Here is a 26,506-nt window from a genome sequence, read left to right on the forward strand (position 1 = left end):
ATATTGGAGAATAGGCATATTTGTGCCTTTAATTACAGCTTGTTTTTTTGTAAATAAACAGACCTCTCATGGAAATATTAACACATCACAGACAAATAGTATTTTTGTTCAGAACTAAAAAAAAAACCCAAAACAGTTGTCAGAAACAGTAGCATAGAAGGGGAACCAACATTTCTGTAGCTGGTCACAACACAAGGGGTAAACAATATAAAGAAGACAGAACATTGCCAGGCCATTTATTATAGCACATATAAAAATACAACAATTATACCTATAAAAATACAATAGAGGACTGTGGACAAAACATTTAAACTAAATTGTAAACAAGTGTACTGTAAACAGAATGTCAGCACAAACACATTACTCATGTCAGGATATGTTAAAAGGCACAAATAGTCCTTTTGGAAAATGTAAAAATGTACAGTAAATGAGAGGTATTGAGCCCTTGTCTTCCAATGAAGGTGGGCAAATGTCCTTATTTTAACCATATTTCTCAACATTAAAATGCTAACCTAAAAAGTGTTCATTTAAGTTTTTTCATAAATCCGTTCAATTTTGTAATGCCACATCACTTCCACTCAGACATTTAAGCCTATTTTTGAACTTTTCTCTCTTGAGGCTTATGCAAACTTAGGTAAACTTCTTCAGTCCAACTGTATCTTATGGGTCAGAGGCTGGGGAAATGTAGTGGGACAGAGGAATAGATAGGATACCCTAGAGGAGGGTCTGCTGCCTGCACTGTCAGGTTACGGAGCAGTAAAGGGTGAGCCTGGATGCTGTAGCGCTCCTCATCATCATTAGTGGCATACAGAAGCTCCCAGGACAGGTTGGCCCACTGTCCACGAACTCCCTCCCCATTCAGGCGGCCTATCTGCACAAGCTGCTCCTGGAGGGACAAGACGCGCCCGGTGTATGTGCCCTGTGGAGAGAGAGACCAGTTCACTCTGCTGTTGTTTCAAGGTAATCTGCATTAGCACATGCTTCATCACCAGTGTCTATATTACTGGAGATTGTGATATGTAGTAACACTAGCTATATTGGGCTTAAATACATGTGTACTACATTACTGTACACATGGGACTGCAAGATAAATCAAATAGCAGATCTCAAAACAGGACAATAAATTAAAATTATATATAACTGCCTACACTTTAGCTTAGATCATTTATCTTTATTTGTGTTTTAGTTTAAGAAATATTTTATTATAATAGTATTATATTATCAGTATTACATTTCAGTCTAAAGAGGGGGTATTTTACTTTTATGGGGTATTAATTACTAATACCCCATAAAAGGTTAATACCATGTACCTTTTATTGTTTTGAAAATGCTATACTTCCAGAAAACAATGTATATTTATGGAGAACTGTTGTGCTGGAGCTTGGGTGATGTAGGCTTGTGAGCTGAGCATTGGACAGAATCTTACAGCTAACTGTAAGGACAGTTCAAATAGGACCCGGGAGAGATCGCTAAAATACTGAAACATGCATGGATATAAACCCTCTTCAAGCGTGTTTTTAATGAGGGAACAATGTTATATAACATGGTAGAGAGATCCAAAAAGTTGATTTTGCATAATACCTCTTTCTTTTAAAAAGCTCTACTCTTGAGTACAAGATAGGAACTTGTGTGAGGTCCATATTACTACTCGCATATTACTGCACTACACTCACCATTGTTAGGTCATGTCCCAGTGAGAAGAGGAATGGCTTCTCTCTCAGAACGCTGTCATGCCAGCCCTTTTCTGACACCAAGCCGATGTACCAGTCTCGCTCGTATTCCTCCAAGGCGCTGAACAATTCTTCTGCAGACTCCATAGGCCCAAGACTGGCTTGATCAAACAGCAACTTAAAACTGAACCTAAATCAAGAATATAGATGTTTTTTTCCACACTAGATATAGATTTTTTATTTTTTTACAACCATAGCTGGTGTCAGATGGGTTGTAATGACTTGAGTCACTGATAGCAGACTTAATCTCTCCTTCTATGACTGGGTCTTTTCACTCCCTCTATATTACTAAATTACTATATACATTCTTTTAAAGAAATGTTTCACTCTTCAGTAATGCAAACAAAAATAAATTGCCCCGTTCATTTAACTTTTGGAATTTAACCTCTGGGAGAAAAGGTATACTTCAATGAGTACTAGAATAAAGTTAACCCCAAACCCTAACTTAACAAATACCTGAAAGCTTGTAGTGCAATCTGGTAGAGTTCTTTGCAGGAAGAAAGCCAGTCCAAAGAGTCTGTCCAGGGTATATCTCCACAGTATAATCTATAGACATAACTGGGGCTGGTGAAGGCGGATTCGGCCCCCAGAGAAACCAGGCAGGACATGGTAACATGACAATGTAACTCCTTTAGTGCCCCGTCCTCCTTCAGAGCTTTGGTCATATCCTCTGTGGTGTCATTTTGGACTGTAGGCCCAAAGCGACCAAGTGCAAACCGGAACCAGTCCTCTGGAAACAGAGGCTTGAGCTGGAGCAGACGAGAGGGCAGTAAAGGAGCCGTCCTCCAGCCACTTGGCAGATTAAAGACCTCAGACTGTGGGCAGCTGAAGTTCAGAGGGGGCAGAGAGCCAAGTCTCTCTCCAAAGACCTCAGAGTGCGGTCCTCTGTCTGCAGCAGGCAACCCGATGCCCAGTCCCAGAGGCCGCAGTGGCTGCAGTGCAGACAGAGCCATGTTTTCAAACAGACTGTCCATTTCCACAGAGCCGGGCAGAGAGGCTCCTGGCTGCAGCGCTGCGGACCCACAGTGGGCTTCCGCTGTCACTAGAGCCACAGTTCGCTTGGCTGTCTGAGGCCCAAACAAGTCATCCTCATCAGACCACTCCCCAAATGAAGTCACGCTGGAGCTGTCCTGCCTTAACTTCAAAGCTGACATGTTGGACTGAAGGGTAGGCTCAGCTGGCTGCACACAGGTGGTGTGGGCCAGGTGGGAGGACTGGGACCTCCTGCCTCCCACACCCGAGCCATCGTCACAGCTCCAGAAGAAACCTTTGTGCTTCTGGACGCAGTAGCGCAGCAGCAGCCACACCAAAGCTTTGAGAAAGTCATTCTGGAGTTTCCTCAAATTGTCATGTGAATCAATGATCCCAGAGAGAACATTCCTAGCATCAGAATAAACTTGGACAGTCAATGCGGCACATGGAGTGAGGGCGTTTCCCCAGTGCAGGTTGAAGCCTCGAGTCAAACCCAGATGTTCAGGACGCTCAAAGGCCGTTTCAAACACCTCATCTACTCTGCGAGCCTCCACTGTGTGACATGAGGTCTCCTGCAGCTCAAGACCCTGCAATAGATCACATACATTGGTAATTTGTGGTTTACTTTATTAAACCACATAGAAAGAAAAGTGTCTATGATACCTTTATGTTAACTGTACAGTACCCATATCCCCGCTCCAGAATCATAATCCAAACCATGCGGTCCTGAAAGCGGCCAAGGAAATGAGACCCTGGGGCCAAGGAACCTAGAACAGGAGGAAAAAAGCATGAGCCAACCATGCGTTTAACGTGTATTCAGTGTGACATAAAAAAAGAGGGCAAACACGGGGCAAGAAATTAGCATACAATCATATATAATAGAGATTATCTTTAGCCCACATCAGCTCAGTCTATATGGCATGGCACTATTGCAGAATACAGCAGGAATGTTATAAACCTTCTCCGATGAGACTCAGATCACACTCTCAGCAAGAAAAGATGGCTAGCCATCCATTGGTTTTGAACAATAATCGTCCAGTGTACATTACATTATTTTCACAATTACAAAAACAACCTTCTATTGGGCAGCTTTTGTCATTCTCTGAGTGATAGATGAATTTAGCCGACTGTGAGTTTACACTTCACTGTAGTTACCCCTAAAGGATAAAGGGTAAAAACACAAAGTCAAGCCTCAAATGCAGGACAATACAGTATTAATCAAATGTGTATGAATCAAAATACAATATTGCGTAAGCTAATGATGGTTGTTATTAGATGGTTAAGAGCTCATAAAAGTCCATTTACATGTGTAACCTATAAAGCTACTTCATGTACTGTACAAAAATTGTGATCCAAGCTCTGATATGAATATTCAGATATAACGCATGCTAAATATACTCCTCCACACCAGGTTGTAAAAAAGAGAACATTTTTACAGTTTCACATCAATACTATATAAAATGTAATTTGCTTTATCTCGTAATGCTCTTCCAGATCGGGCACAGAACCAATCCTAGCAGCCACAGCAGCTCCATTTGGCCCAAGAGTATTACATGGTTAATAGTGTGGAAACATTTGGATGAAATGAATACAGATCAGAGCTTTTTTGGGTCACTACACATGATGCTCAGCAGGATCATGCACGCTTGCATTAAAGCCAGTAACTCCAACGAGCTGCTCACATCAACATTCCTTTTACTAATATACTACCATATACAGGGACGCCTCATTGAGTTCTGATCTGTACACAGTCCCAACTTGACCCAAAGATGACAACAATTACAGCCGTCAAAAGATTTCAAGCGCTTAAATTAGAAAGCTAAAATAAATCAAAAGATTATAATTCATAAAAATAAACCTTAAAATTAAATATAAAATTATTATATATTAGGTCAGCAGTGGCTAAGTGCAACCCAAAGATTTGTGATAGAATTCCATCTGAATAGCGATACTTTTGCTGTGTCCTTGGGCAAGATACTTCACCCACCTTACCTATGAATGAATGAGGCAACTGAAATTTTATAGTAATATATATTGCCATGCTGTATAAACAAAACATTAAATTCTGCTCTTTGCTTGCAGAATCATACATTTAATTTACGGTTATAGATTTAGGACAAAAGAATGACTTCAGTTAACAAACCTAGTGATCCTCTTGCGAAAGCCATCCTCAGAGCGGAAGCCAAGCTTGCACTCATCTGCTGGTAAAAGACAGAGTCAGGACAGGGACAGGCTGTGCCCACAGGCCCAGGCCAACTGCGCTGAGGCCGAGGAAATCCCACCAGGAAGATGGGTAGAGTGAACAGGGGCAGCAGAGGGGCTGACAGAAGGGCTGAGAGGGTCACCACAGCCAGTAGCAGTGGCCACAGAGAAGCATTCAGAGCCAAAAGTGTGCCAGCGGACTGTCTCCGCTGCTTCTTCTCTGTCCAGGACGTGACCAGAACAGTCACACTGAACTTCAGTTTGGAAAGAAACTGGCTCAGTCTGTCAACCAGAAGACCGACCTAAGCAAAACCACATCATAGTTAGGCACTAGATTTGTGTACAGTACAGTGTTGGTACTATAGCAAGGTATACCTACCAGCAGAAGCTGAATGCCTGTTCCAAGGCTATCCCATCCCTGCAGTACTCTGTCCCCAGCTATGAACCGCAGCAAAATGACTACAACCATATGGAGAAGAGCCTCCTCTGTGCTTTGCCACACCTGGAAAAATAAGGTTGTCTCTCTTGAAAATGATACATTACATCTCAAGTGGCTAACCTATGAGAGTAAAGGATAATAATTTAAAAATGTACTATGTATTAATTCCGTTATTTAAGCTGAGAGAATATTTATATATAAAACTGTTATTTGATTTTATTTATTTTCAGTAAATCAACCATTCTGGGAAGAATAAAGACAAGTTTGTACTCTAAACCCATAAATAAAAAAATAAGCCTAAAATTAATACAATTTGAATAGGCCTTTAGGCATTATGCCTAGATTTTTTACATTATAACAAGTCCCTAAAACTTAAGCTCAGAAATGTGTTTGTACTCCAAAAAAATTCAGAAACGGGTGCAGTTTTAATTTGGGATCATTTTCAAATAATCACTCATAGAAAGCATAAAAAGTTAAGCCAAGCTTTAGATTTTGATGTTTTTTGTCAGTTGCTTTATTTTTAATAATTTCTTGGTTTCAGAAAATCTATACAAGTTTATAATTGAATGTGTACGCACCACTCTAAAAGCTCGTGTCAACCCAATGGAATGCGAAGCCTTATGCAGTTGTAGAAGAGATTGATCCATGGCTAGAAAAGCTATCATTGCCAAAGGAGACACTGTAAATAAAACAGCTATAAGTAATTTGGTCAAAAAAAACATTCTTCAAAACTTAAAAGAGAGAAAAATACTCTACCAAGATTGATGAGGACTCTTCTAAGTGCTGCAGCCATGTGAAGTCCCTTGTTGCGCTGCTTAAAAGTCTGGATATTGGACATCCCTTTGGGGTAAAATGGGTTGAGGAAGAATCCTCCAAACACATATGCCCCCTGAACCTCTCTAAGCACCCAGCTGAGGCAGAAGACAACAAGAAGGAGATACCCCACCAAGGTCTGGGGTCCACTGACAAAGTTCAGAGATTGCACTTTGCCCAGGAAGTGATGCAGCAGGCCAGCCTCAACCCCTGCCACCAACATCAAGGTCATGTACAGTAGTATCTCTCTGCAGCCAAGTGTCCAGCCAAAAGACCTAAGAGGGGGTGGAGGCGCTGGGGACCCCCCTCGACATAACTGATCCCTGAAGGCCTCTGAGGAACCTTTACAAAAAAATCTTGTCTGGCTGAGATCCAAGCTCAACAGGAAACCCATAGAGACCGTGAAGAGAAGCAGAGCTGTTGTTGAGGGAATGAAGTAATTACATACAGCCACTCCAGAGGACACACTAAACATCAACAGCAACCTAGGAGACAACAGGCAACATTTGTATATTTAGGTGGTTGTTATGGCACATTAATAATCATGTTCTTGAAATGAGTTTTAAAAAAAAAAATCAAATGGGAGACTCACGCACAGAACATTACAGTAACATCACATGAATATAATTCTGCATGATCACTCCAAGATAAAGTGTTGATGATAAAGTGAATCAGCTGCTTTTCAGCTTGTATTCCTTCACACCAAATCAGACACAGTTACAGCTTTAAAGGGTTAATTACAACTGCTACTACTATTACTACTTTGTGATAGTAAAACTCTCAACTTGTTGTGGTGGTACTTTAATAGGGAGCTTATGGGCCAGTTAATTCATGGACTAAGCAACAATTAGGAAACCCATCCCAATTTACCAATACCAATTCACCTGAGGTTGCTGGACATGGGGGAGCCACCTAAACCAAACACAAGAATCTGCTCCATTGTCCAAAGGAGCAGGGCATCCAGAGGAGGGAGCATTCCCAGTGCCCACAGAAGAGGTAGAAATAGGAACAGCACATGCAGAATCTGGCTGGCCAGATGGAGCTCTGGAACAGTTCCAGAAAACCTGAAAGACATTTTCAAAATTCTATAACAAGCTGTTTGCATAATCAGTAAAGGTCTGTCATGAAATGTTTACCTTTCAGCCAAATCCACAGAGATAAAGATGAATATGTACACGGGCCGGGTAAGTGGGGTGATCTCATAGGTGTCCTGTGCTTGGAAGGTGGCAGTCTCTGTGGCCGTGTTAACAATGAGGGAATACTCAGCAATACACAGAGTCACCCAGCTGAGAACAAAGATGACCAAGGATGCACCTATACTATTGTACAGAGCAGCGAGTCGGCTGAGAAACACATACCATGTGCCAAATCCACACAGCACCCCTGCAAGAACTGTATGCAGCACGATATTCAGGCCAAACCTTTTTCCAGGGGCAATGAAGTGCACAGTGTCAGGACTGACACAGTGGGTGAACTCCACCTCTTCTTCATCAGCAAGGATGTTGTTAACCCCCAGCCTCTCCACAGTGGCATTCCTACGAACAGCATATAATGCCAGGGCCTGGACACCCGCTGCCACCCCAAACATGAGCAGCCCAGACAGAACCGCTGCGTGGAGCTCCTGAAGAAGCTGCAGCTGGCAAAGCAAAGTACTGATGCCTCCAAACAGCCATGGTGTTAGGAACAGGACAGCCTGGTTGACATATATGTACGGTGGGGCACAATAGCCCAACTTGAAGCGTGGACCACCCAAAATAGTTTGGGGGAAGCGCTTCCAGAAAAACTCCTGCTTGTACTCATTAAGAAGGGGCACATCTGGCCCCATTCTGACCATTCCCAAAAGGGTGGCAGGTCATCGCTACACAGCTGAAGGAGGTGGGGCACTCATCCTCCAAAGATGCTGTCTGCAGAGAAATCACACTGTTCAGGCTAACTATAAACACAATTCACTGAAACTGAATAAAACATTAAACACAAAGATTTTGCTAGCGTGAACCTAACTCGTAAATATGATTGACTGACAGCGTTGGAGCAACTCGTTTTGGATATCGTTTATATTTTAGCTTGTATCATTGAGTATTTTTTCCAATCCTTGACACAAGGCGCAAAACAGACAATATATGAGCTATCCTTTTATTGCTACATCCATGTGTAACTCAGATCTTTTCAGGACAGGAGCTTACTCTTCTCCTTAGCTTGCTAACGCTCAATACAATGATAAAGCATCTGATAAGTTTTTAGCACATACCTTCAACAGGACGAGAGGCTACGTCCATGCCGTGTCGCTTTTAAGCATATATCTTGTCACATATACTTGTTTTTAGCCAATGTGATAACCTCTAACAACTAGCTAACTAGCTACTTCGTAGCTAGCCACATCGGCATGATGCTCGGAGCAGACGGAGCTTATTGACCAATGAAAACGTTCAAAACAGAAAAAAGAGCGCGCCGATTGGCCACACTTCTCTGCAACGAGTAGGTCCCGCCCATGTTTTTATTTATTTTCCTGAATATTTACGTTGTAGATTCTCAGTGAAGGCATCAAAGTGTGAATGAACACATTCATAGCTTATAGATTATAACATGTTTTGAAATATGTTTTGAGTTGAAAAACATTCTTCAAAAGTAAAGACAAACGTCTACCGAGTTTGATGAGGACTCTGCTCATCAAAATGCAACCTGTTAAAATTCCTCAAAATAGCCACCCTTTGCTTTGCTCACTGCTGTGCACACTCTTGGCATTACATTTGTGAACACTAACAAGACACACCCTGAAAACCATTTCAAGTGACTTAATCAAGAAGCTCACTGAGAGTAAGCCAAGGCTTTGGAGCTCGATCAAAACAAAGCAAAGGGTGGCTACTCTGAGAAGACTGAATCTTTAGTTATTTAACATTTATGTTATTTTCTACATAATTCCTTATTTTGCTTCACATATTTAATGTCTTATGTGTGTATTAACAATGTAGAAAGTAGTAAACAAAGCTAACTGTAATATAGTAGCCTAATAGTAAGTAAGTTTTCAAAGAGTCACTTGGACTAGATTTGATTTGAAGTTTATTCAAGAGGCCTTATAATAGTGCCACTATTAGTGACAGAGGGGATAGTAATTACTATTAGGGAGCAAGCCTAGAGAAAAAAATAAATAAATAAAATAATGAGAAGGTGTGTCCAAACGGTTGACTTTATTATTATTATTATTATTATTATTATTATTATTATTATTATTATTATTATTATTATTATTATTATTATTATTATTATTATTATTATTATTATTATTATCTTACATAAGCAGGCTTACAGGTGGCAGTCCGTTAGAGCTCAGGAAACAACAGCTTTTGTGTTTCTTGTTGTTTCTGTAAGTGAAATAATATGATAAATGATGCACAACTTGAACACTGCAATAAAAGACATGCAGGTTCAGAAATGAGAGGTGTGTTTTCACCCAAATGTACTGAAAATAAAATGTGTTCAACATTTCATCCTAATTGTCTGTTTTATCACTTGCTCCATTCACTAGCTGGCTTCAAAGGAAACAAATTACAAGAAAATGACAGCAGCAACAATAACTCAATGACACATTTCGAAAAGATTGGCAATATAGCAAGATTGGTTCTGTACAGAGGATGTTTATGACAGTGAAAATAAACTCAAGACATAATATGCACTTTTATAAAAGAAAATGATTGATTCATGTTGACTTGCAACATGTTATATCAGCAGCTGACATTAAGCATTGTGTATGTGGTCAGGTCTTATAAATATATTGTTTTGGAATGCAGGGTGCATTTTTTCCTTGGGTAAACAATCAAGCATCATCATCCCTACACCATCATCCCCCAACATAGAACCTGAGCAGGAACTACAGGCTTCATTGAGCAATTATTCAGTCTTGGACTAATGGTGTTCCAAATGCACACACAGCACATGTGGGTAGTAGAGCTGCAGTAATGGCTCCATACAGAGCATGTGTTCACTGTATATGAGTCCATGGCTATATAATAGAACAAGCACAGCAGACTAGATCCACAGCCTTCACAGGAGAGCAGGGAGTCTTCTGTTGTCTCTGACCAGCTCCCTCTTGAGGCTGGCACTATTTCGAGCACATCAAAACAAAACCTGGCTGTCACAATCCATCCTATTTAACAGGTCCTGTTCATGTGTTCCCCTCAACAGTCCAACGTGAGGAAAGGTTTGTATATCAGGCAACATATGAACTATTTCTTTTTACAGTTGAAAGTGAAGATGTTTCATTCAACACCAACTCTACTACACAATTACAAGATGTGAAATTATCCTCTGCAATACCTAATGCATTCAAACTCTCTCACTGAGCATCCAAATCTGTGCATTAGCTTCTTTTTTCACTGGAGTCCATCAGCTGCCATTTGATGTCAGCCAGAGCAAAGTAATGACAGTGCACTCACAGGAGCAGTCATTAGCTGTGCGTAATTCTGGGAATTAACACAAATTAAGTGAAGTTAAGTACATGCATTAGAGGGGCTTGTTTGGGCAGAGCTTCTCACTTTTGCTACAGACAAACACTCTCTGCATGCTATAAAAAGGCTTACAATCATAAAGTCCTTGAGAGGAAGACATATTGCCCTTCTTCAGACTTGTAAGGGAGTGGTTCAATGGCAGTGGATGAAATATAAAAACTCAGATGGATTCAGATTTTGCAGTACATGGAGCTTTTATTATGCAAGGTTTGTTTCCACCAATGTTGTTGGCTTTTAAAAAGAGGCTACTTGATTTTACAGTCTGTAAAATGCATTAGGACCTTACTCCAGATTACATCTTTATCTGAGCATCGACAGATTATTGTCCACAGAGAGGTGTGCTAAAGCTGGATTATCCACTTGTTGGGGATCCATTTGACCTCTCTGGATGAGACAGGCCAGCCGCACACACCCTTGCATCTGTGGCTGTTTTTGTATTGCTTGTGTGCAGCCACCAATGGCAAAGCAAAGTGAATGACACTAAAACCCTTCATCCTCAGATTACCATATCTAGTCTTCTGCAGTAAAACAGACTTTTTAATTTTAAATTTTATTAAATGTACAGATATTTTACATTATTACAAAACACACCAAATTACATATTTGGAGGTTTAGCACCATTTGGGAATCTGAAACATCAAAAATATTCATGTTAAATTGAATCTATGATTACACTTAGACTATGATCTTTGAGACTTGACTGACCTGCTTTCCTGCTCTGGTTGGGAATATGTCATAGTTAAACCAGTGCTGGACAGGCTCCCTCCAGTTCTGCGCGTTGATCTCATCTCACTCCTAGCTGGATTACAGTGTTTGTGCTTCTTATCTGGGATCAAACATACGAAAGGTTCAAGTCAGCATCGTAAAAAGCAATCATTCAAAGAAGGGTACAACATAAGTATATGCACGGAATGATATCCAAGCTACATAGTGTAAATAAGGGCTAAATTTAAAAAATAATAGTTCATTCTGAAACAAGTGCTTCATTCATGGTTCAAATTTAGCATATGAGCACTTTAATATATCACACTTACACTTGTAGCTGTGATGTTGTGGGGTCTCATCTGCAGCAGTCAATGAACCATCCTGTCCGTGGATGAGATTCTGCAGCCCTCCACTCATGGTGGTGATGGCTCTTAAAGTTGTGTTACGTGACATAAGTGGGAGCAGCCCAGGCAGGTTTATCTCAGTAGTGAACTGTGGGCATGGCTGTGAAACAAGTTACACATTGAACTTCTGTGGTATAAGTCCTTTGTGCCAACTATGGTTACTATTGTACAATAAGGCATTAGAGAATGACACATGATGTTTGTATTTGTAATGAGGAAACTCTGTACTCTCATGCTCACATTTAGCTCAACACACAGAAGGGGTTGTGTTGACCTAGCTAATAGGGGCTAAATCCACTGGTGCATTATCGGCCAGGCACATTTCATCTAATCAGCAGGATGATGCCAGTAGGCTTAGGCTGCTTTTAATTCAGAGCCGCCGGAGAATTACTGTGCTGGCTCTTATTACAGCAGCATGGAATCACTAACACTCACTGAGTCTGATCGGGTTATTCAGATTTATGGGAGCCCGTTGTTTACCTAAAGTGAGAATATATCACTTTACGTGATAGAGTCTGTCTTAGTTAAAAAAGTGGGCATGTTGATCTAGGGATAGTCACACAGTCTAGTACAGTCACCAGTGATACTCACCGAGGACTCTGTGTTGAGCAATTCAGCTCTGGTCCTCTCCTCTAGAGTCACAACTACTCCATCCAGAATCTGCAGCTGTGAGAGATTCAGAACCACAACTGCTCTGTGGAGGGAATTACGGGCCACCTGCATACAGATACTTAAGTTTATTCAGTCACTAGCACAAATGTACTTAGAATTTAGAAGTTATTTCCTCTAAAAGCTGCATTGCATTTAAATCAGATCAGAGATACAGGACAGTCAGTAGCTGAATACCCATCTGTGAGACTTTCAAGTTTATTATTGAGAAGCTGAATGTAACTTTATTTGTGATGTGTAAGTTCATAACTTTAACCCTATAATACCTCATCCCCTCTGTGAGTGACCCATTTGATTGGCCTGGGCTCAGCTGAGCCTTTATCTCCAAACCAGGCCCAGCCATCCACTCAACAAACTGAGTGGATGGGAACAGAGTCTGTTCCAACACAGGGCAACACAGTAGGAGAGCATGCCAGGGGAAGTTCAGCTGAGAGACCTAACATTGGCAGGGTCACAGTAAAAGTAATGATTTTATGTGGTCGATAGGGTTACACAGTATCTCATGGGCTAAGAGACTGCGTGAGACAGAGAGGTTCTCCACAGCTGTGCATGGGTCTGTCCAGAAGAGGCCTGATAACCAGCTGCAATGGCATGGCTACAAAAGCGTTGGTCTATTTGGTAATCAGATTTGTATGTTGGCCAATTTAGCATACCAGAGGAGGCATCACACCAAATAATGGAAATACATTTATAGAGCAGTAAACCACTGAAGTTACCATGCAAATGCCCTTTAATCATGAAGCCTTGTTGACAAATTTTTCCTTGTTTTCTGTTTAATTGGAATGCATTCCTTTTAAGTTTTTCTATCTACTGTAAGTTTCTATTTATGCAGTGTTCAAAAAGACTCCCAGGTTCTGCTCAGCTAAGCTTTCACTCATCAGAATTTCATTGAGCTAACACCATGTTCCTAATTAACATATTAATATGGAATAGACTGTTCATTATAATAAAAATACATCCTCATATGAAGACATGAACCTGGAGCTTAGTAACATTCTGATTCAGTCTGTGCTGCTTCTAAGAAACAAAAAATGGCCAATGGCCAATACACTGTAATACTTGACAGTACTTGATGTGCTGCAGAAGCATGGAAGAAATGTACCTACAGATATTTTTTCTGGTTGATTGAGAAGGGCTAAGAATATTAAAATAAAAAACTAGGGCCATCAAAGAGATATTGTGACAACAGTGAAGTTGAAGTCATTTGAATGCTCTGTGCATATGTGTGTAAGTGCAGGTGTATGCGGGGAGAGCAAACACTTACGGGGTTGCCGCTCACACACAGCTCTGTCAATGAAGCGAGGACTTCTAGTTTTTCCAACTCTGCAGTATCCTGTCAAAGTACAAATAGACCACAAGTTATGTCCACAAGTTTATGTAGGAGACCTGTGCCATATGGAGCATATTCAATATTTAATTTGTGTATGATGGACAGCACAGCTGAGGCACAGATTACATGTGTGAGCCTGTATTAATCTCATGAGTATCTGGACAGGGCACAGAGTGGGGGGAGCTTTAGAACTGAACTTGGCTGTGATTCAAAAGAGGCCCCCGTTGGGAGAATCACTGCGCTGGGTGATTGCTGTCTTTTCCTAATTGAATGCATGAAAACATTAAGGCGGTGAAGGAGAACAGGACATAAAAGTGCAAATGACTTGTGCCCATTGAGGAGGAGATACGGACTGAGAGGCTGATTACATGTTATCCTGATTGTCTCTCTCTGTCTTCATACATACATCTGTGACCTTCAATCAAACTTGATTCTGCTTAATGCTACCCCTCGCATGCAACAGCGGGTTGGTAATGACTCATGATTACTATACTTCATGTCTTACTTTGCAAACGGCAAAAGTAATACTGCTCCAATTTGAATAAAATGCATTCTCAAACATCTGACCCATTTAGCAAAGAAAGCAATCAGGAAAAGTTGGTAGCACTGTGACCTTGATGGTCTCTTTAAGAAATCAGTGCCGCGTGAGTCATTCAAGCATTCTCTGAAAGCTTATAAAACACAAAAGCTGGGCCCAGAGGAGAGGAGTACCTGCAGCTTGTTGGAGCCCAGTGCGAGCTTCCGCAGCTCTGTCAGGTGCTCCAGGTGGCTGAGCTCGCGGACACGGTTCTCTGACAGGTGAAGTTCTAAAAGTGCACCCTGCCCAATAAAAGAGTTCTCGGAAAAGACTTTGATTCTATTTTTGTCCAGCACTAGTTCTCTGAGAAGGTGGAGTCCTTCCAGTCCCTCTACCTGGCTGATCTCATTACCTATATACAAAGAAGCATTTAATATGAACATAATTAATAATACAATTATGAATGCAGTTGTCCTTGTGTCATTTATGCTACCGCACCTTCTGCTGCACTCAACTGACACAACTATACTAAAAAAGTAAAATAACACCTTAATTATTTTGCGATATGAGAAAGTCTTATCATACGAGTTTTGTGGTAATGCTTGTACAGGATTCAACAATCTCCTGTAGAAAATATAAGTCATCAAATGCATTCTTTGACGGCCTAAAGCCCCAGAAAGTACCTTTTTAATCCCCCAAATTGAAAAGCCTGTTCATTCATTTTGTTTGTGTTTATTCCACTGAAAAACACCTTACTCTGAGCAGACTTGCATCTCCACAAACTTGACTCTTATTTGGGTATAAACTTGCACAGCATAGCATCAACTTATCTATCTTCATGGTAAATACCCCAAAGTAAGGTTTTAACTTTCTGTTTCAATGGAATCATGCAAGTGACATGCATCCTCCAGAAAGTTATATTTTGTTGCTTTAAATAACTACAAGGGCATTTATTGCTTGTTTTCTTCACAAAGAAGAACCAAACAAGTTTTCAGACCAAGCATTGTATTGGTGGGACAAAGGCAAAGAAAAACCCACAAAGGTGCAAAGAGATTGTTAAAATGGGTTGTTTTGTCTAAGGTGGACCCTCGTCTATGGGAGGTCTCTGGCCTTTTCACTGTCTATAGTTGATAATAACAAGCTTTGTGAGAAGGGCACTATGTCAACCATACATGCCTTGAAGAAAGAGTGCCTTCAGATTGGTGAGCCTGCTGAGCTGAAGATTGGCCATATTGGAGATGCCATTGTGACTCAAATGCAGCTCCTCCAGACTCCCCATCAGCGGTTCCAGGCTACCAAAGGGTACAGCTTCCCTTAAACACCAGAAGAATAACAAAACAAAACAGTAGTAACATCTGTGCTGAACGAAACATGGAGCTGCCTCCTGCAGCCTCATTTCACCTGTCACAATTCAAACCACCTAAAGAAAAAAACAACAACTTCAGAATAATAGAGGAAAGTGATAACAAAAGGACTACATAAAACTGTATTGGTTTTACTGGTTACACAACAAAATAGGCAAGAAAGAAGAATTCTGACTTCCTCAGAGAATTCACTGTCATGTATGAAGAGTTAAATAAGAGAAACAAATACTTAGTTGCAGAACCAGGAGCAAAGCATCACTATATTATTGTTTCATTAAGACTTAACTGTACATATAAATAGTTTTGACAGGATAACATTCGCAGCCAGTATTGGATATTAGCGTAGGCAGAGGGAACCATGGATTAGAGAATGCTGCCCTCTAAAGGTTCAAGGCAAAATGACAAGGATTGAATATATCACCTGAGTACAGAAAGATTAGTAATAAGGGCAGGGTTATGAAAAATCAAATCTTTACATTATAATAAACATAGACACATACATTAACATATTGACAGATTGACGTCTTGACTCCATTAAGGGGCTTGAGGCTCCAGCTGCTTTATACTGGAAATTCACAATCATGACAACTACTAGGTATCAGTATCATTAGTCATGATACAAAAATTTGTATGTATCAAACTTGATTTCAATACTAAGGAATAGACTCAATTTTAAATCCGATTCCGATTCCATAACGATAATAAAAAAAACAGACACTTTCTTTAGACAATAGAATGCGATTTTCAATATTGAATAATAGTACTTTATTTTATACTACCATGTGGTGGTATATATATATATATATATATATATATATATATATATATATATATATATATATATATATATATATATATATATATATATATATATATATATATATATATATATATATATATATATATATATATATAATCCCTCAATTGTCCAGATAGGTTCAATAGTGGTCTATGGGCGTATACTACTAAAAAATGTCAGTGAGGAATTATTCAGATCAGGAAACAAGTAAGTAGCATAATACCTGTTACTCTTGGTCTGTCCCTGCTGGCCATAGCCGCTGGAGTGAACTTTATTGTACAGAATCTGTCGGTTCGTCAGGTGAGCTTGAGCCTTCTGTCGCGGCAGAATGGACTCAATGTGGTTGTAGTTCAGACTAAGAGACTGTGAATGATAATAATCAGTGTTTTAAAATCCTATCATGAAACACATTTTTTAAAATTACTTTTATATTAGACAGGTAGATGAGGCCAGAGAAGGAGGTGAGGTTGTTGTGATCCAGATTTACACTTCTCAGGCCGACAAACAAATCAGCTGGGGACAGATCAACCATTCTGGAAAAGAGGAAGCCACAGTTATTACAAAATGTTGTTTACATTTCTGTCTGTAAACCCAGATAATCACCTTATGGAATTGGACGCCATGGAAAGATGTGTAATGTCAGAGTAGTTTGAATGGCCCAGTTTCTCAGACACCATGTCCAATGTTAACCTTCCACTAAACATGTCCTTTGCATTTTCACATTCAGTTGTTTCCTATAAGGAAAAAAAGAAAAAAAAAAAGAAATATACACACACACACACACAATAATAACCATTATATATATATATATATATATATATATATATATATATATATATATATATATATATATATATATATATATATATATATATATATATATATATATATATATATATATATACACACACATACATACATACACACACGCGGTTATGGTTATTAAAATTTTTGTAATCTCTTACCACAGCGATGCCATCCAAAGCTTTCAGTGACGATACCTGAAAGACTACATAAATGCGATAATTTTCCAGTTTTTCAACCAATGGATTTCCATGCAAATCCAGAATGATTAGGTTTGTTAATCCCTAAGAAAAGACATACAATAATTTGAACAACATGAAGGAAATATTGCAAGAAACAAATCAAAAACAGACCTTCAGATAAAAGATATCTCGAGTGGTAGATATGTAGTTGTTGCCGATGTACAGCTCCAAAAGTGATCGGACTCTCTGAATCCCATGCAGAGAAGTGATGTGGTTTTTGTCAAGTGAGAGAAAAGTGAGGCTAGGCAGCTGCTCTAAAACCAAAGCTTCCAAGAAAGTCAGTTGATTTCCATCCAAGCTCACTCTATTTAAAGAAGTGAGTTTCAATATACCTATAAGAAATACAAAGGATTGTATCTTCTGTTAAATTCAGTATAGAACTGATAATGCTTCATGTGTCATATCTCTGACCAGTGACAGTACTGATGTTATTGTTATTTAGTGAAAGTTCCTCTAACTTCAGACAGCCGTCAAGTCCTTCCACTTTGGCAATGTCATTATCGTTAAAGGAGGCCCAGCGCAGATTTACCAGTCCACTAAGATTAGACAACTTAGAAATCCTCAAGCCATCAAGGTTCAGAGCTGTTATCTGCAAAAAAACCACAAAGCAATACATGCAATACATTACAAAAACATAATGAATTATGAATATTTAACATACACATACATACTGAATATAAAATGCAATAAGTCATCCAGAAACATATATGAATGTGTGTATGATAGTGGTTAAAAAGCCAGCTATGGAATAGTTGGCAGTGTAGCACAATGGGTTAAAACAATACCAGTGAATCACCTTTGACATCCAGTCTGGCTGAAGACTCATGTTCCACATATGGTGACTGAGTCCACACAAGAAGTGGGCTGTAGAAAGCAGGCTGAGGCTTCGCGGACGTTCAGCGTTTGTAGAGGAGTGCACTAAAAGACAAGTCTATAATGGCAGTGCATCAAAAAGACCATTACAGCTGCCTTTGCTTGAATAAAAACAGATATTCATAATATTAACCTGTGTGATTCTTGTCTCTGCAGCTCCAACAGCCTCAGTAGCTTCCTCTTCAGTGATGAGCTCATCATCCAGGTGTGTGAGTGACTTCAAACCTGCCAATATGATCTTTTGAACTGACTTTACCTGTGAGACACAAAGAGGACTTTTGAATACCTCTCTGAGGCATGCTTCATTAATAAAGCAGAGATATTAGTTATTCTATTTCAGCACCAACCCTTTTCCATGGGTTGTGTCTTGTGTCCAGTCTTAACAGAGCTGGTGTGTGTTTCATCAGAACAGTCATATCTTCTCTGGCCCTGGTCAGCTTGTTCCACCGCACATCAAGGTCTTTGAGTTTTGGCAAGCTCCTCATTCCTTCGAGGGTAACCAAGCGATTAAAGCTAGCATCCAAAAACTCAAGACTGTGCTGAAATATTAATAATAACATGGTAATAAATAGTTTATTTTACATTACATGGAAGATTGAGATCAGAATAAAGCCTAACTTTAATCTAATTGGAACTGAATTATTGACTTTATGATTTCAATCTTCTTTACCATGCCGCGGATGTCATCCAGCCGTGTGAATTCATTAAAACTGATACAGAGGTGCCTGAGAGTTGTAATGCGGCAAATGTCCTTCAGCTTGCTCAGACTGTTGCCATGCAAGTTCAGCACCTGAAAATTTAATCCTCAAATGTTATTTATTCAATGAATGTAAAACATTGGAGTGGAATTACTTAATTAAAATAATAATGCTACATTTTATTTATACTGCACAAAAACTTACAGTTATCTGACTGAAAACATTTGCCTGAGTAACATTGAGCAGCATTTTGTCATCCAGGATTAACAGTTTAGGCTGTGGCTTCAGCACTGGCTCCATGTTCAGTACTTCCCTGTCCACAGTGATCTCACTGGGGGATGTACCATTTTTCTCTGTGTTATACATGTGGTTGGCCTTTTCTTGATTCTATTAAAAAGGAACATAGTAATTGAAAGATGTAATAACCTAACATAATAATGATGATCATAATGAAAATAATACTAAAACTATCATTACAGAAATAGTTACCATAGTGACATATTCAAAATATATGATGTACTCTGGCAGAATGAGCTCATTGTCAAATATGAACCATTTTCTGTGTTGACGACAGGACTCAGAACCATGTACTCTGGGAGAACTTGGCACTTCTGAAGAAAAATATTCATTTTTAATACAGAAGAAGTCATTTTAGTGGATTTGATAGGTTTTTTTACCTTCACTGGTTGTTTTGTTTTTTGTGATAATGTTTAGGTACACAGAATGGGCTGTGGGGTAGTTATTTTTTTCTACAAATTCACCATTTTTTATTGGTGTGCTGTTTCCTAAAAATACTTTGGAAAGAATAACCCAACCTATATTCAACAAGATTAGAATTATAGTCATTGTGTCACAAGGCAAGTGAAGTGAAGTAATGTGTAGTACCATGACGGAGGAGGCTGTCATCCATAATATGAAAAGAACTGCAGCTGGTATCAGATGTTGCACTCTCAAGTCGGTACTGTTCACTGAGATACAGGCTGTTGGACAAAGGAATAGCCTCTTCTCTTCCAAGAGCCTGATGGATATATTAGACAAAATGATTGAACAAGATGTACTCTTTACAACATAGAGGTTTAATATACTATATTTTTCATTTCACTTTTTGTTTTGTGTGGCTCTCAATAGTCTTATTTTGAATGTGAACTTTGAATTTACAACTATGCAATGTGCTCCTTTACTAATTTACCGTTTGTCCACCAGAAACATATTCATGTAATGTGTCTCATTTGTACGAACAATTCATATGACGCAGATAAAGTGCAACTAAGGTGAAAGTGATTTTTTTTGTTTTCTTTGTTACAGAACTTTGAAGGTTATCAGCCACCTAACACAACTTACATACTATACATACCTTAAATTGTTCAGCAGTTTTAAAACCATTCTCTAAAATGTGCAAAAGGTCTTCCTTTTCTGGGACTATTCCAGGGTTAGGGACATAGAACAAGTGTTCCAATCTTCGTCTGTAATTCCTGTTTAACACAGTTTATAGTCCATACTCTGTTACAGTAAGTACATTATTTCACTGACTAAGACTCACTGGGTAAGACATGAGGATTCATCACTGAGCAGCATCTGCAGTTTCTCTTCAAACCGAAGCCTCAAAGCAGTGTTGTGAATACGAATCACTTTGTTTATTTTTATTCCAGTAACATCATAAGCCCTGTAATTTGAGTGAGAGAAGCGCAAATGAAGCAGATCGCAGCAGGAAGAAAACCTGTTGAAAATCAAACGTGTAAGAGTTAACCACAAGTAAACCTTAAAGTTATGATCATGACATAACATAGTAAGTACCAGGGGTCTGTGGAACTGCCTTCCTCAAAACGAATGTTTCCAACACTTTCTAGTTCAATCAAGAGAAACTGGATGGCATAGTCCATGCAGCTTGTGACATGAGCAACCTCCCGCTCATGGAGGGCTTCCATTCTGAACAGAAGAACATGTTTTAATAGTGGCAGAGACTAAAGACACATGTATCCAAACCATAACATGACCTTACTCATCCATCTTTTTGCCCCACAGTGCCAGTCTCTGTCTTATCAAATCCATTTTGAGGAGGATTTTTTCTTTCAAATTTGAATCTAGACAGATATCATTATTTTGATCTTCAGAGTGTACACTAGACTGGTCTTCCTCTGAGCTGAGTCCTGTAGGCACTTTGATATCACCTGTCAATTGTGAGAGCTCACGCTCTAGCTGCACAGACACAGTGTAATGTTGTAATAACGATTTGGGTTTATTAAAATTTTTTAAATGAAAATGTTTTGTACGGTACATTTTTTAATGAATGACTTAGCGTCCTGATGCTTTCTTCAGGGATCTGCAGCAGTGTTTGTTTTTTCTCTGTCAGTGTATGTAAGGTCTCTGCCAGCGTTCTCTGAACCATGCGCACACGCATGTTGTAGTACATAATTTTCTTTAGCACTGTGGACTAAAACCAAAACAAATATGGACAATAACACAATAAGCCATTAAATTTATTAAAACGTCATATTAGAGCTTACCTCTGCAACTTCCTTGACTTGGCTGTTTGACACATGATAGGTATCAAGGCAGAGGAGGCCAGGCATGTGATACAGAACATGTGTTGCATAGTTACAGAGCATACACACGGGGTTAGGACCCGAAGTTGGGTTGTTGAGGGCTAGCTCTGTGAGTTGTGGTAAATGAGCAAGATAAGTCAGTTCCTGAGGCAGAAAAATAAAACATTTGTTATGAAAGAAATATTATAAAAGAAGAAAACTGTATGAGCATATAGATAAGATTGGGATTCTTGTTTGTATTGAAACAGAAATGCAAGGCCTTAACAATTGGAAGTATGAAACAGTTTCCTTTTCATTATCTATATTGATACTTTGCAGTGACATCATGCTGGGGGTGTTCTACATGTATTTTTATGGTAGAATGTTCAGCAGTTATCACAAAGACACAATGCACACATTAGCCAGCACTGTCAAAAAAAAGTTTTAAGATTGTCTGAAAACTCCAACACACCAAATTAATAAAAACAACAATTTCAGGAGCCTGTGATCAATACAATACATGATCCTGTTTAGGTGTTTGATTTTCAACAAAAATGGTGACTCACCATTAAAAAAAAACATTGGCTAATCATCTCACCTGTTGTAGATCAACTCTTCTGAGCAAATATGGAAAACACGGTGCCTGTTTTTCCACATTTGCTCAGCTCACCAAACACATGGACCACCACACCTCCACATTCTGTATAGAGTAATGCAATAACTACTTAAAGTGAAAAGTCACCACCTCCTCCTTGCCTCTGGTTCCCTACCTGGTTTCCCTACCTGACCACACCATTCTCCTCCACCGTCTACAGTCCATTGGCATCTCTGGCACTGCACTCTCCTGGTTCTCCAACCTCTCTGTCTCCATGAATAACTCCAACTTGCACACCTCCCCTGTCACCACTGGTGTTCTCCAAGGTTTGGTACCTGGACCCCTCCTCATCACTCGATCCAAAGCTCTCCTCTCTTCTGCTCAGAACATCCCCCTTCTTCTTCTTCTACTGATGACCACCACTTTTAGCCTCTCCCTCTCCATACGCAACCTTGGCATCATCATGTACCTTACCCTCTCATTCAAGGCTCACATCAGCCAAAATATTTTTTTCCACCTACATAACATAACCCATCTCTGCCCCTCCCTCTCCCAGCCCACTGTAGAAATCATCATTCACGCATTCATTACCTCCAGGCTTGACTACTGCAATAGCCTTCAGTATGGTCTACTCTCCACTCACCTCCAAAAACTGCAATATTATCGTAAAGGCTGACGGGGAGACCAAAGATACAGACCCGGGAAAACAGCTAGGACACAGTTTATTTGCAGATACAGGAATGCGAATGAAGGCAGACAGAGCAGACAGTTGGGAGCAGTGTTGTAGGCGGTAGTCTTGGAGCAGGTTGTGGGCCCCAGGGCTGGGGTGTTTGTACTGGACATGGAGAGCTGGGTTGGAGAGTAGCTCCAAGGAGTGGGATCACAGTGGATACACGGACGAATAAACTGGAACATGACATAAAGGACGACCCGTGGATATACTGGGAGATGACAAGACGATCTGGTCCAGAGTGTCGAGTCCTCAGTCCTTTTATCCTCACAGGTCCAGCTAGATTGCTTGATCAGAAGCAGGTGTGTGGAGGTGGTGCCAGTGTCTCCGCCTAGCTCCAGGCACAGACACAGAAGGGAGGAGGAAGAACCCAAATATAACAATATACAATATCCAGAACTCTGCTGCCTGCCTACCCGCTCCAGAGACCACATCACCCCTGTCCTCAAACAACTCCACTGGCTCCCCGTACAATTCCACATCCAATACAAAGTCCTCCTCATCACCTACAAGTCCCTTGATAACCTGGCCCATCCCTCTCTGACCGACCTCCTCCATCAGAACTGTCCATAGATTAGCCGACACCAAACTCCTTACTCCCCTCATCAGGACAAAGCACTGAACCTTGGATGACCAAGCAAACTATCAGGAACTTGTTGCAGCACTTCAAATCACTACTAAAACTGCTCACTAACAGCCGGAAACATGACCACATCACCCCTGTCCTGTAATCCTTGCACTGGCTCCCTGTCCAGTTCAGAATTAATTTTAAAATTGTGATGTCATGATGCCTGCATTTTCTGTCTCTCTGTGTGCTCTCCCCCTCCCCTACCTGTCTGAATCCGGAGCTGGGCGGAGTTCCTACTCCTCCCGTGCGCACCTGGAGCGCATTAGCGCAATCATCACCACCTGCGGTCGAGTATATGAGGGCTCGGCAGAAGACACTTGGAGCCAGACCGTCCACGTGTAAACATTCCTGCTCTCTCGCTCGTTCCTGCTCCTGACCCTGCGCTCCAGCTCCGGTACAGTCCACCCCTCGTCTTCGCCTCCTGTCCTGTCTTGGTCTCCGGCTTGCTTCCTGTCTCCTGCCCTGGCTCCCGCTCTCTGGATTACTCCTGCTCGGCCCTCTCTGGTCTCATCTCCGGTCCTGTCTTGCTCCGGCCATGGTTATCTCCGTGTCCGCTCTGGACTACCCCAGCTTGGCTTGCTCTGGTCCCGTGCCCGATCCTGTCCTCGTCCGGTCCTGGTTTTCCCCGTTCCTGCTTACCACTCCGCCCTCCTGGTTCGCCTCCCGTGTATTTGAACTATTGACTCTTGTTATTTCACAAACTGTTAATAAACACTGTAAAATTGCCCCGAGTCTGCATTCCTTGGTCTGCTCCTGCACCTGCCGTTACGACATATTTTTTTTAATGCACTCAGTGGTCTGGCACTTTCTCTGTGTGACATTTTGACCCATCATCAACCCAGCAGAGCTCTACGATCTGCTGGGCAACATCTGTTGGAGGTCCCCCGGTCCCGGTGCAAACAGTGGGGCGATCGTTCTTTTGCAGTGGCCGGTCCAAAACTCTGGAACTCTTTGCCCATTGAGTTACGTTCCATCGCTGACCTGCCTCTGTTTAAAGCCAAACTTATTAATTTAGAATGGCTTTTAACACTTAGTGGCCCTTATGACACTTTTTTTTAATGGTATGCTCTGTTGATTTATATGATTATTGTTTTTAATTGTGCTTTTAATGTTATACAGCACTTTGGGCAGCTTTGGTTGTTGGAAGGTGCTATAGAAATAAAGTTTGATTGATTGGTTATGATCTCCACCATCGTCTTCTACTGTTTTCTTATTGTTTGTAAAGCGTCTTTGAATGTCCAAAAAAGGCTGATGTAAAATTATAATTATTATTACTATTATTATTATTATTAGAGCCTCTTAAGTCAGTTCTTTATTATCAGATCAAAACAAAGCCCGGATTAAAGTCTAACTTCAGTAACAGAGCTTCAGACAGAGCAGTGTCTACAGTTAGCTTCACACCCCCAGGGAATGTTGATGACATCAGCTAAGTAAATAAAGTAATATTATATCTGTATCAGTCTTTGTTCTGTAGACACTAACAATATGCAAAATCAGTTGGCCATCATTAATAAACAACCCTTCAACAGTTCCTCAAATAGCCACTAAAATAAAACTGTTAGACACCAAAGTATCGAACAGTGCATGTTTCTTAAATTCTAAAAAAGAATTATACATAATGATTCTAGATGGATGTGACCTGGTTCTGGGATCATTTTAGCACTGACATTTAGTATCATTTTTAACTTTACCTTAAAGGATTTTATTCGATTTCCGGAAAGGTTGAGGTTTTGCAGGTTAACATTAGGCTCCAAGACACGTCCTGAAAATGTGTTTTAAAAAAGAGTTAGGTTTAAAGTTTAATTTTGATTTTCAACTATCAAAGACACATGGCATGAGTCTTACCAATCGTTTCAATACAGTTGTCAGCTAGATTTAACTCTCTCAGTTTTTGAAGGTTATCAAGCCCCTAAAATGGAAGCCAAAATGAATTCAAAGTACACAAACGGAAACAGCTCATGTTGACTTTTCCGTTTGAGGACCTGAATCTCACTGATGCAGTTGTTGTTGAGCCATAGAACTTGTAGATGGACCAGCATTTGCAAATTCTGAATCTTGCTAATTTGATTATCATAAAGATAGAGTTTCTCTAGTTGTAAACAACTCTCTAGGCCAGTTACGTCCTAAAAAACATGAATGCAACTTATTTGGAACATATATGTACAGTGAGGTTGACCCTGACTAATTTAAATTATAGGCCACTTACCTTAACATGGCACTGAACTACCCAGAGCTCACGGAGCATCGGACAGCCTTCTAGACCTTCAATGATCTCTAAGCTCTGGCCTACTATAGTCAACTGACAAAGTCTGGGGAAAAACTTAAGTTCAACCATGCGGGGGAACCCAGAAAAGAATATCTCCAGCGAGGTGACAGATTTTCCTTCTTGCGCAATTTTGTCATAAGATACGCCATTGGCCATGCACTGTTAAATAGAACAATTCAGGGGTCAGTCCAAAAGTTTGTTGATAACATTCTGAAAAAATATGGACTTGCATAAATCAGGACTATCATATAGGAGTTTCGTTTCTCACCAGTTCCTTGAGCACCTCGTCATCACCGCGAAACTTGAGTTTTTCATTGTGGGTCATGATGGTCAAAGCAACTGGAGATTTTACTTTTCAACCTTGACCAAAGGTCTGACCAACACAAGTACAACATGTTTGGAGAATGTTAGCATCTCATCTTTTCGAGGTAAGTCTCTTAACAATTAGTTAGCTAAATCAATAAATACAAAACGTAACGTGATATGCAAGCATGAACTTCCAAAGGAATGCTAGGAGCTAGCCAATCAATTTATACTGCTCTTACCTGTAAATAACATGCATATTGTTTCTTATTGAAGTAATTTTGCTGATTTAAGTTAAACTATATTATATACAATGAATGAAAATAACGATTTTAATCTACAGCTGAAACAGTTCAGTCAGGTCTTCTCTCTCCGGTTGCTGGTCACTCAGGCACACAG

The 26,506-nt window shown here is 40.1% G+C and overlaps 2 protein-coding genes across 2 annotated transcripts; both read right to left on the reverse strand.

Moving 5' to 3' along the window:
• Window positions 1-221: 221 nt before the first annotated feature.
• On the reverse strand, window positions 222-8,548 carry pcnx4 (pecanex 4). Its single transcript, XM_033988490.2, has 11 exons — window positions 8,405-8,548; window positions 7,293-8,060; window positions 7,041-7,220; window positions 6,100-6,641; window positions 5,922-6,022; window positions 5,284-5,406; window positions 4,846-5,206; window positions 3,366-3,469; window positions 2,187-3,289; window positions 1,674-1,860; window positions 222-919 (listed from the first exon to the last, which is right to left on the reverse strand). Exons 2-11 carry the CDS (start codon window positions 7,988-7,990, stop codon window positions 668-670), a joined length of 3,651 nt encoding a protein of 1,216 aa, XP_033844381.1. The 5' UTR covers window positions 7,991-8,060; window positions 8,405-8,548; the 3' UTR covers window positions 222-667.
• A 2,611-nt stretch (window positions 8,549-11,159) lies between these two features.
• On the reverse strand, window positions 11,160-26,129 carry lrrc9 (leucine rich repeat containing 9). The gene is given in 31 exon segments (XM_055231310.1): window positions 11,160-11,287; window positions 11,364-11,484; window positions 11,693-11,848; window positions 12,343-12,484; window positions 13,701-13,769; window positions 14,478-14,695; window positions 15,460-15,596; window positions 16,670-16,809; window positions 16,871-16,979; window positions 17,050-17,180; window positions 17,412-17,534; window positions 17,604-17,824; window positions 17,904-18,081; window positions 18,289-18,423; window positions 18,499-18,621; window positions 18,713-18,904; window positions 19,036-19,155; window positions 19,268-19,450; window positions 19,532-19,878; window positions 19,949-20,081; window positions 20,418-20,535; window positions 20,604-20,780; window positions 20,858-20,989; window positions 21,063-21,259; window positions 21,339-21,494; window positions 21,568-21,750; window positions 25,230-25,300; window positions 25,384-25,447; window positions 25,521-25,661; window positions 25,745-25,963; window positions 26,073-26,129. Coding segments are annotated over 31 exon segments (4,527 nt in total). The 3' UTR covers window positions 11,160-11,253.
• Window positions 26,130-26,506: the final 377 nt, after the last annotated feature.

This window comes from Periophthalmus magnuspinnatus, chromosome 22 (genome assembly GCF_009829125.3).
Source record: "Periophthalmus magnuspinnatus isolate fPerMag1 chromosome 22, fPerMag1.2.pri, whole genome shotgun sequence".
Classification (NCBI taxonomy): Eukaryota; Metazoa; Chordata; class Actinopteri; order Gobiiformes; family Gobiidae; genus Periophthalmus; species Periophthalmus magnuspinnatus.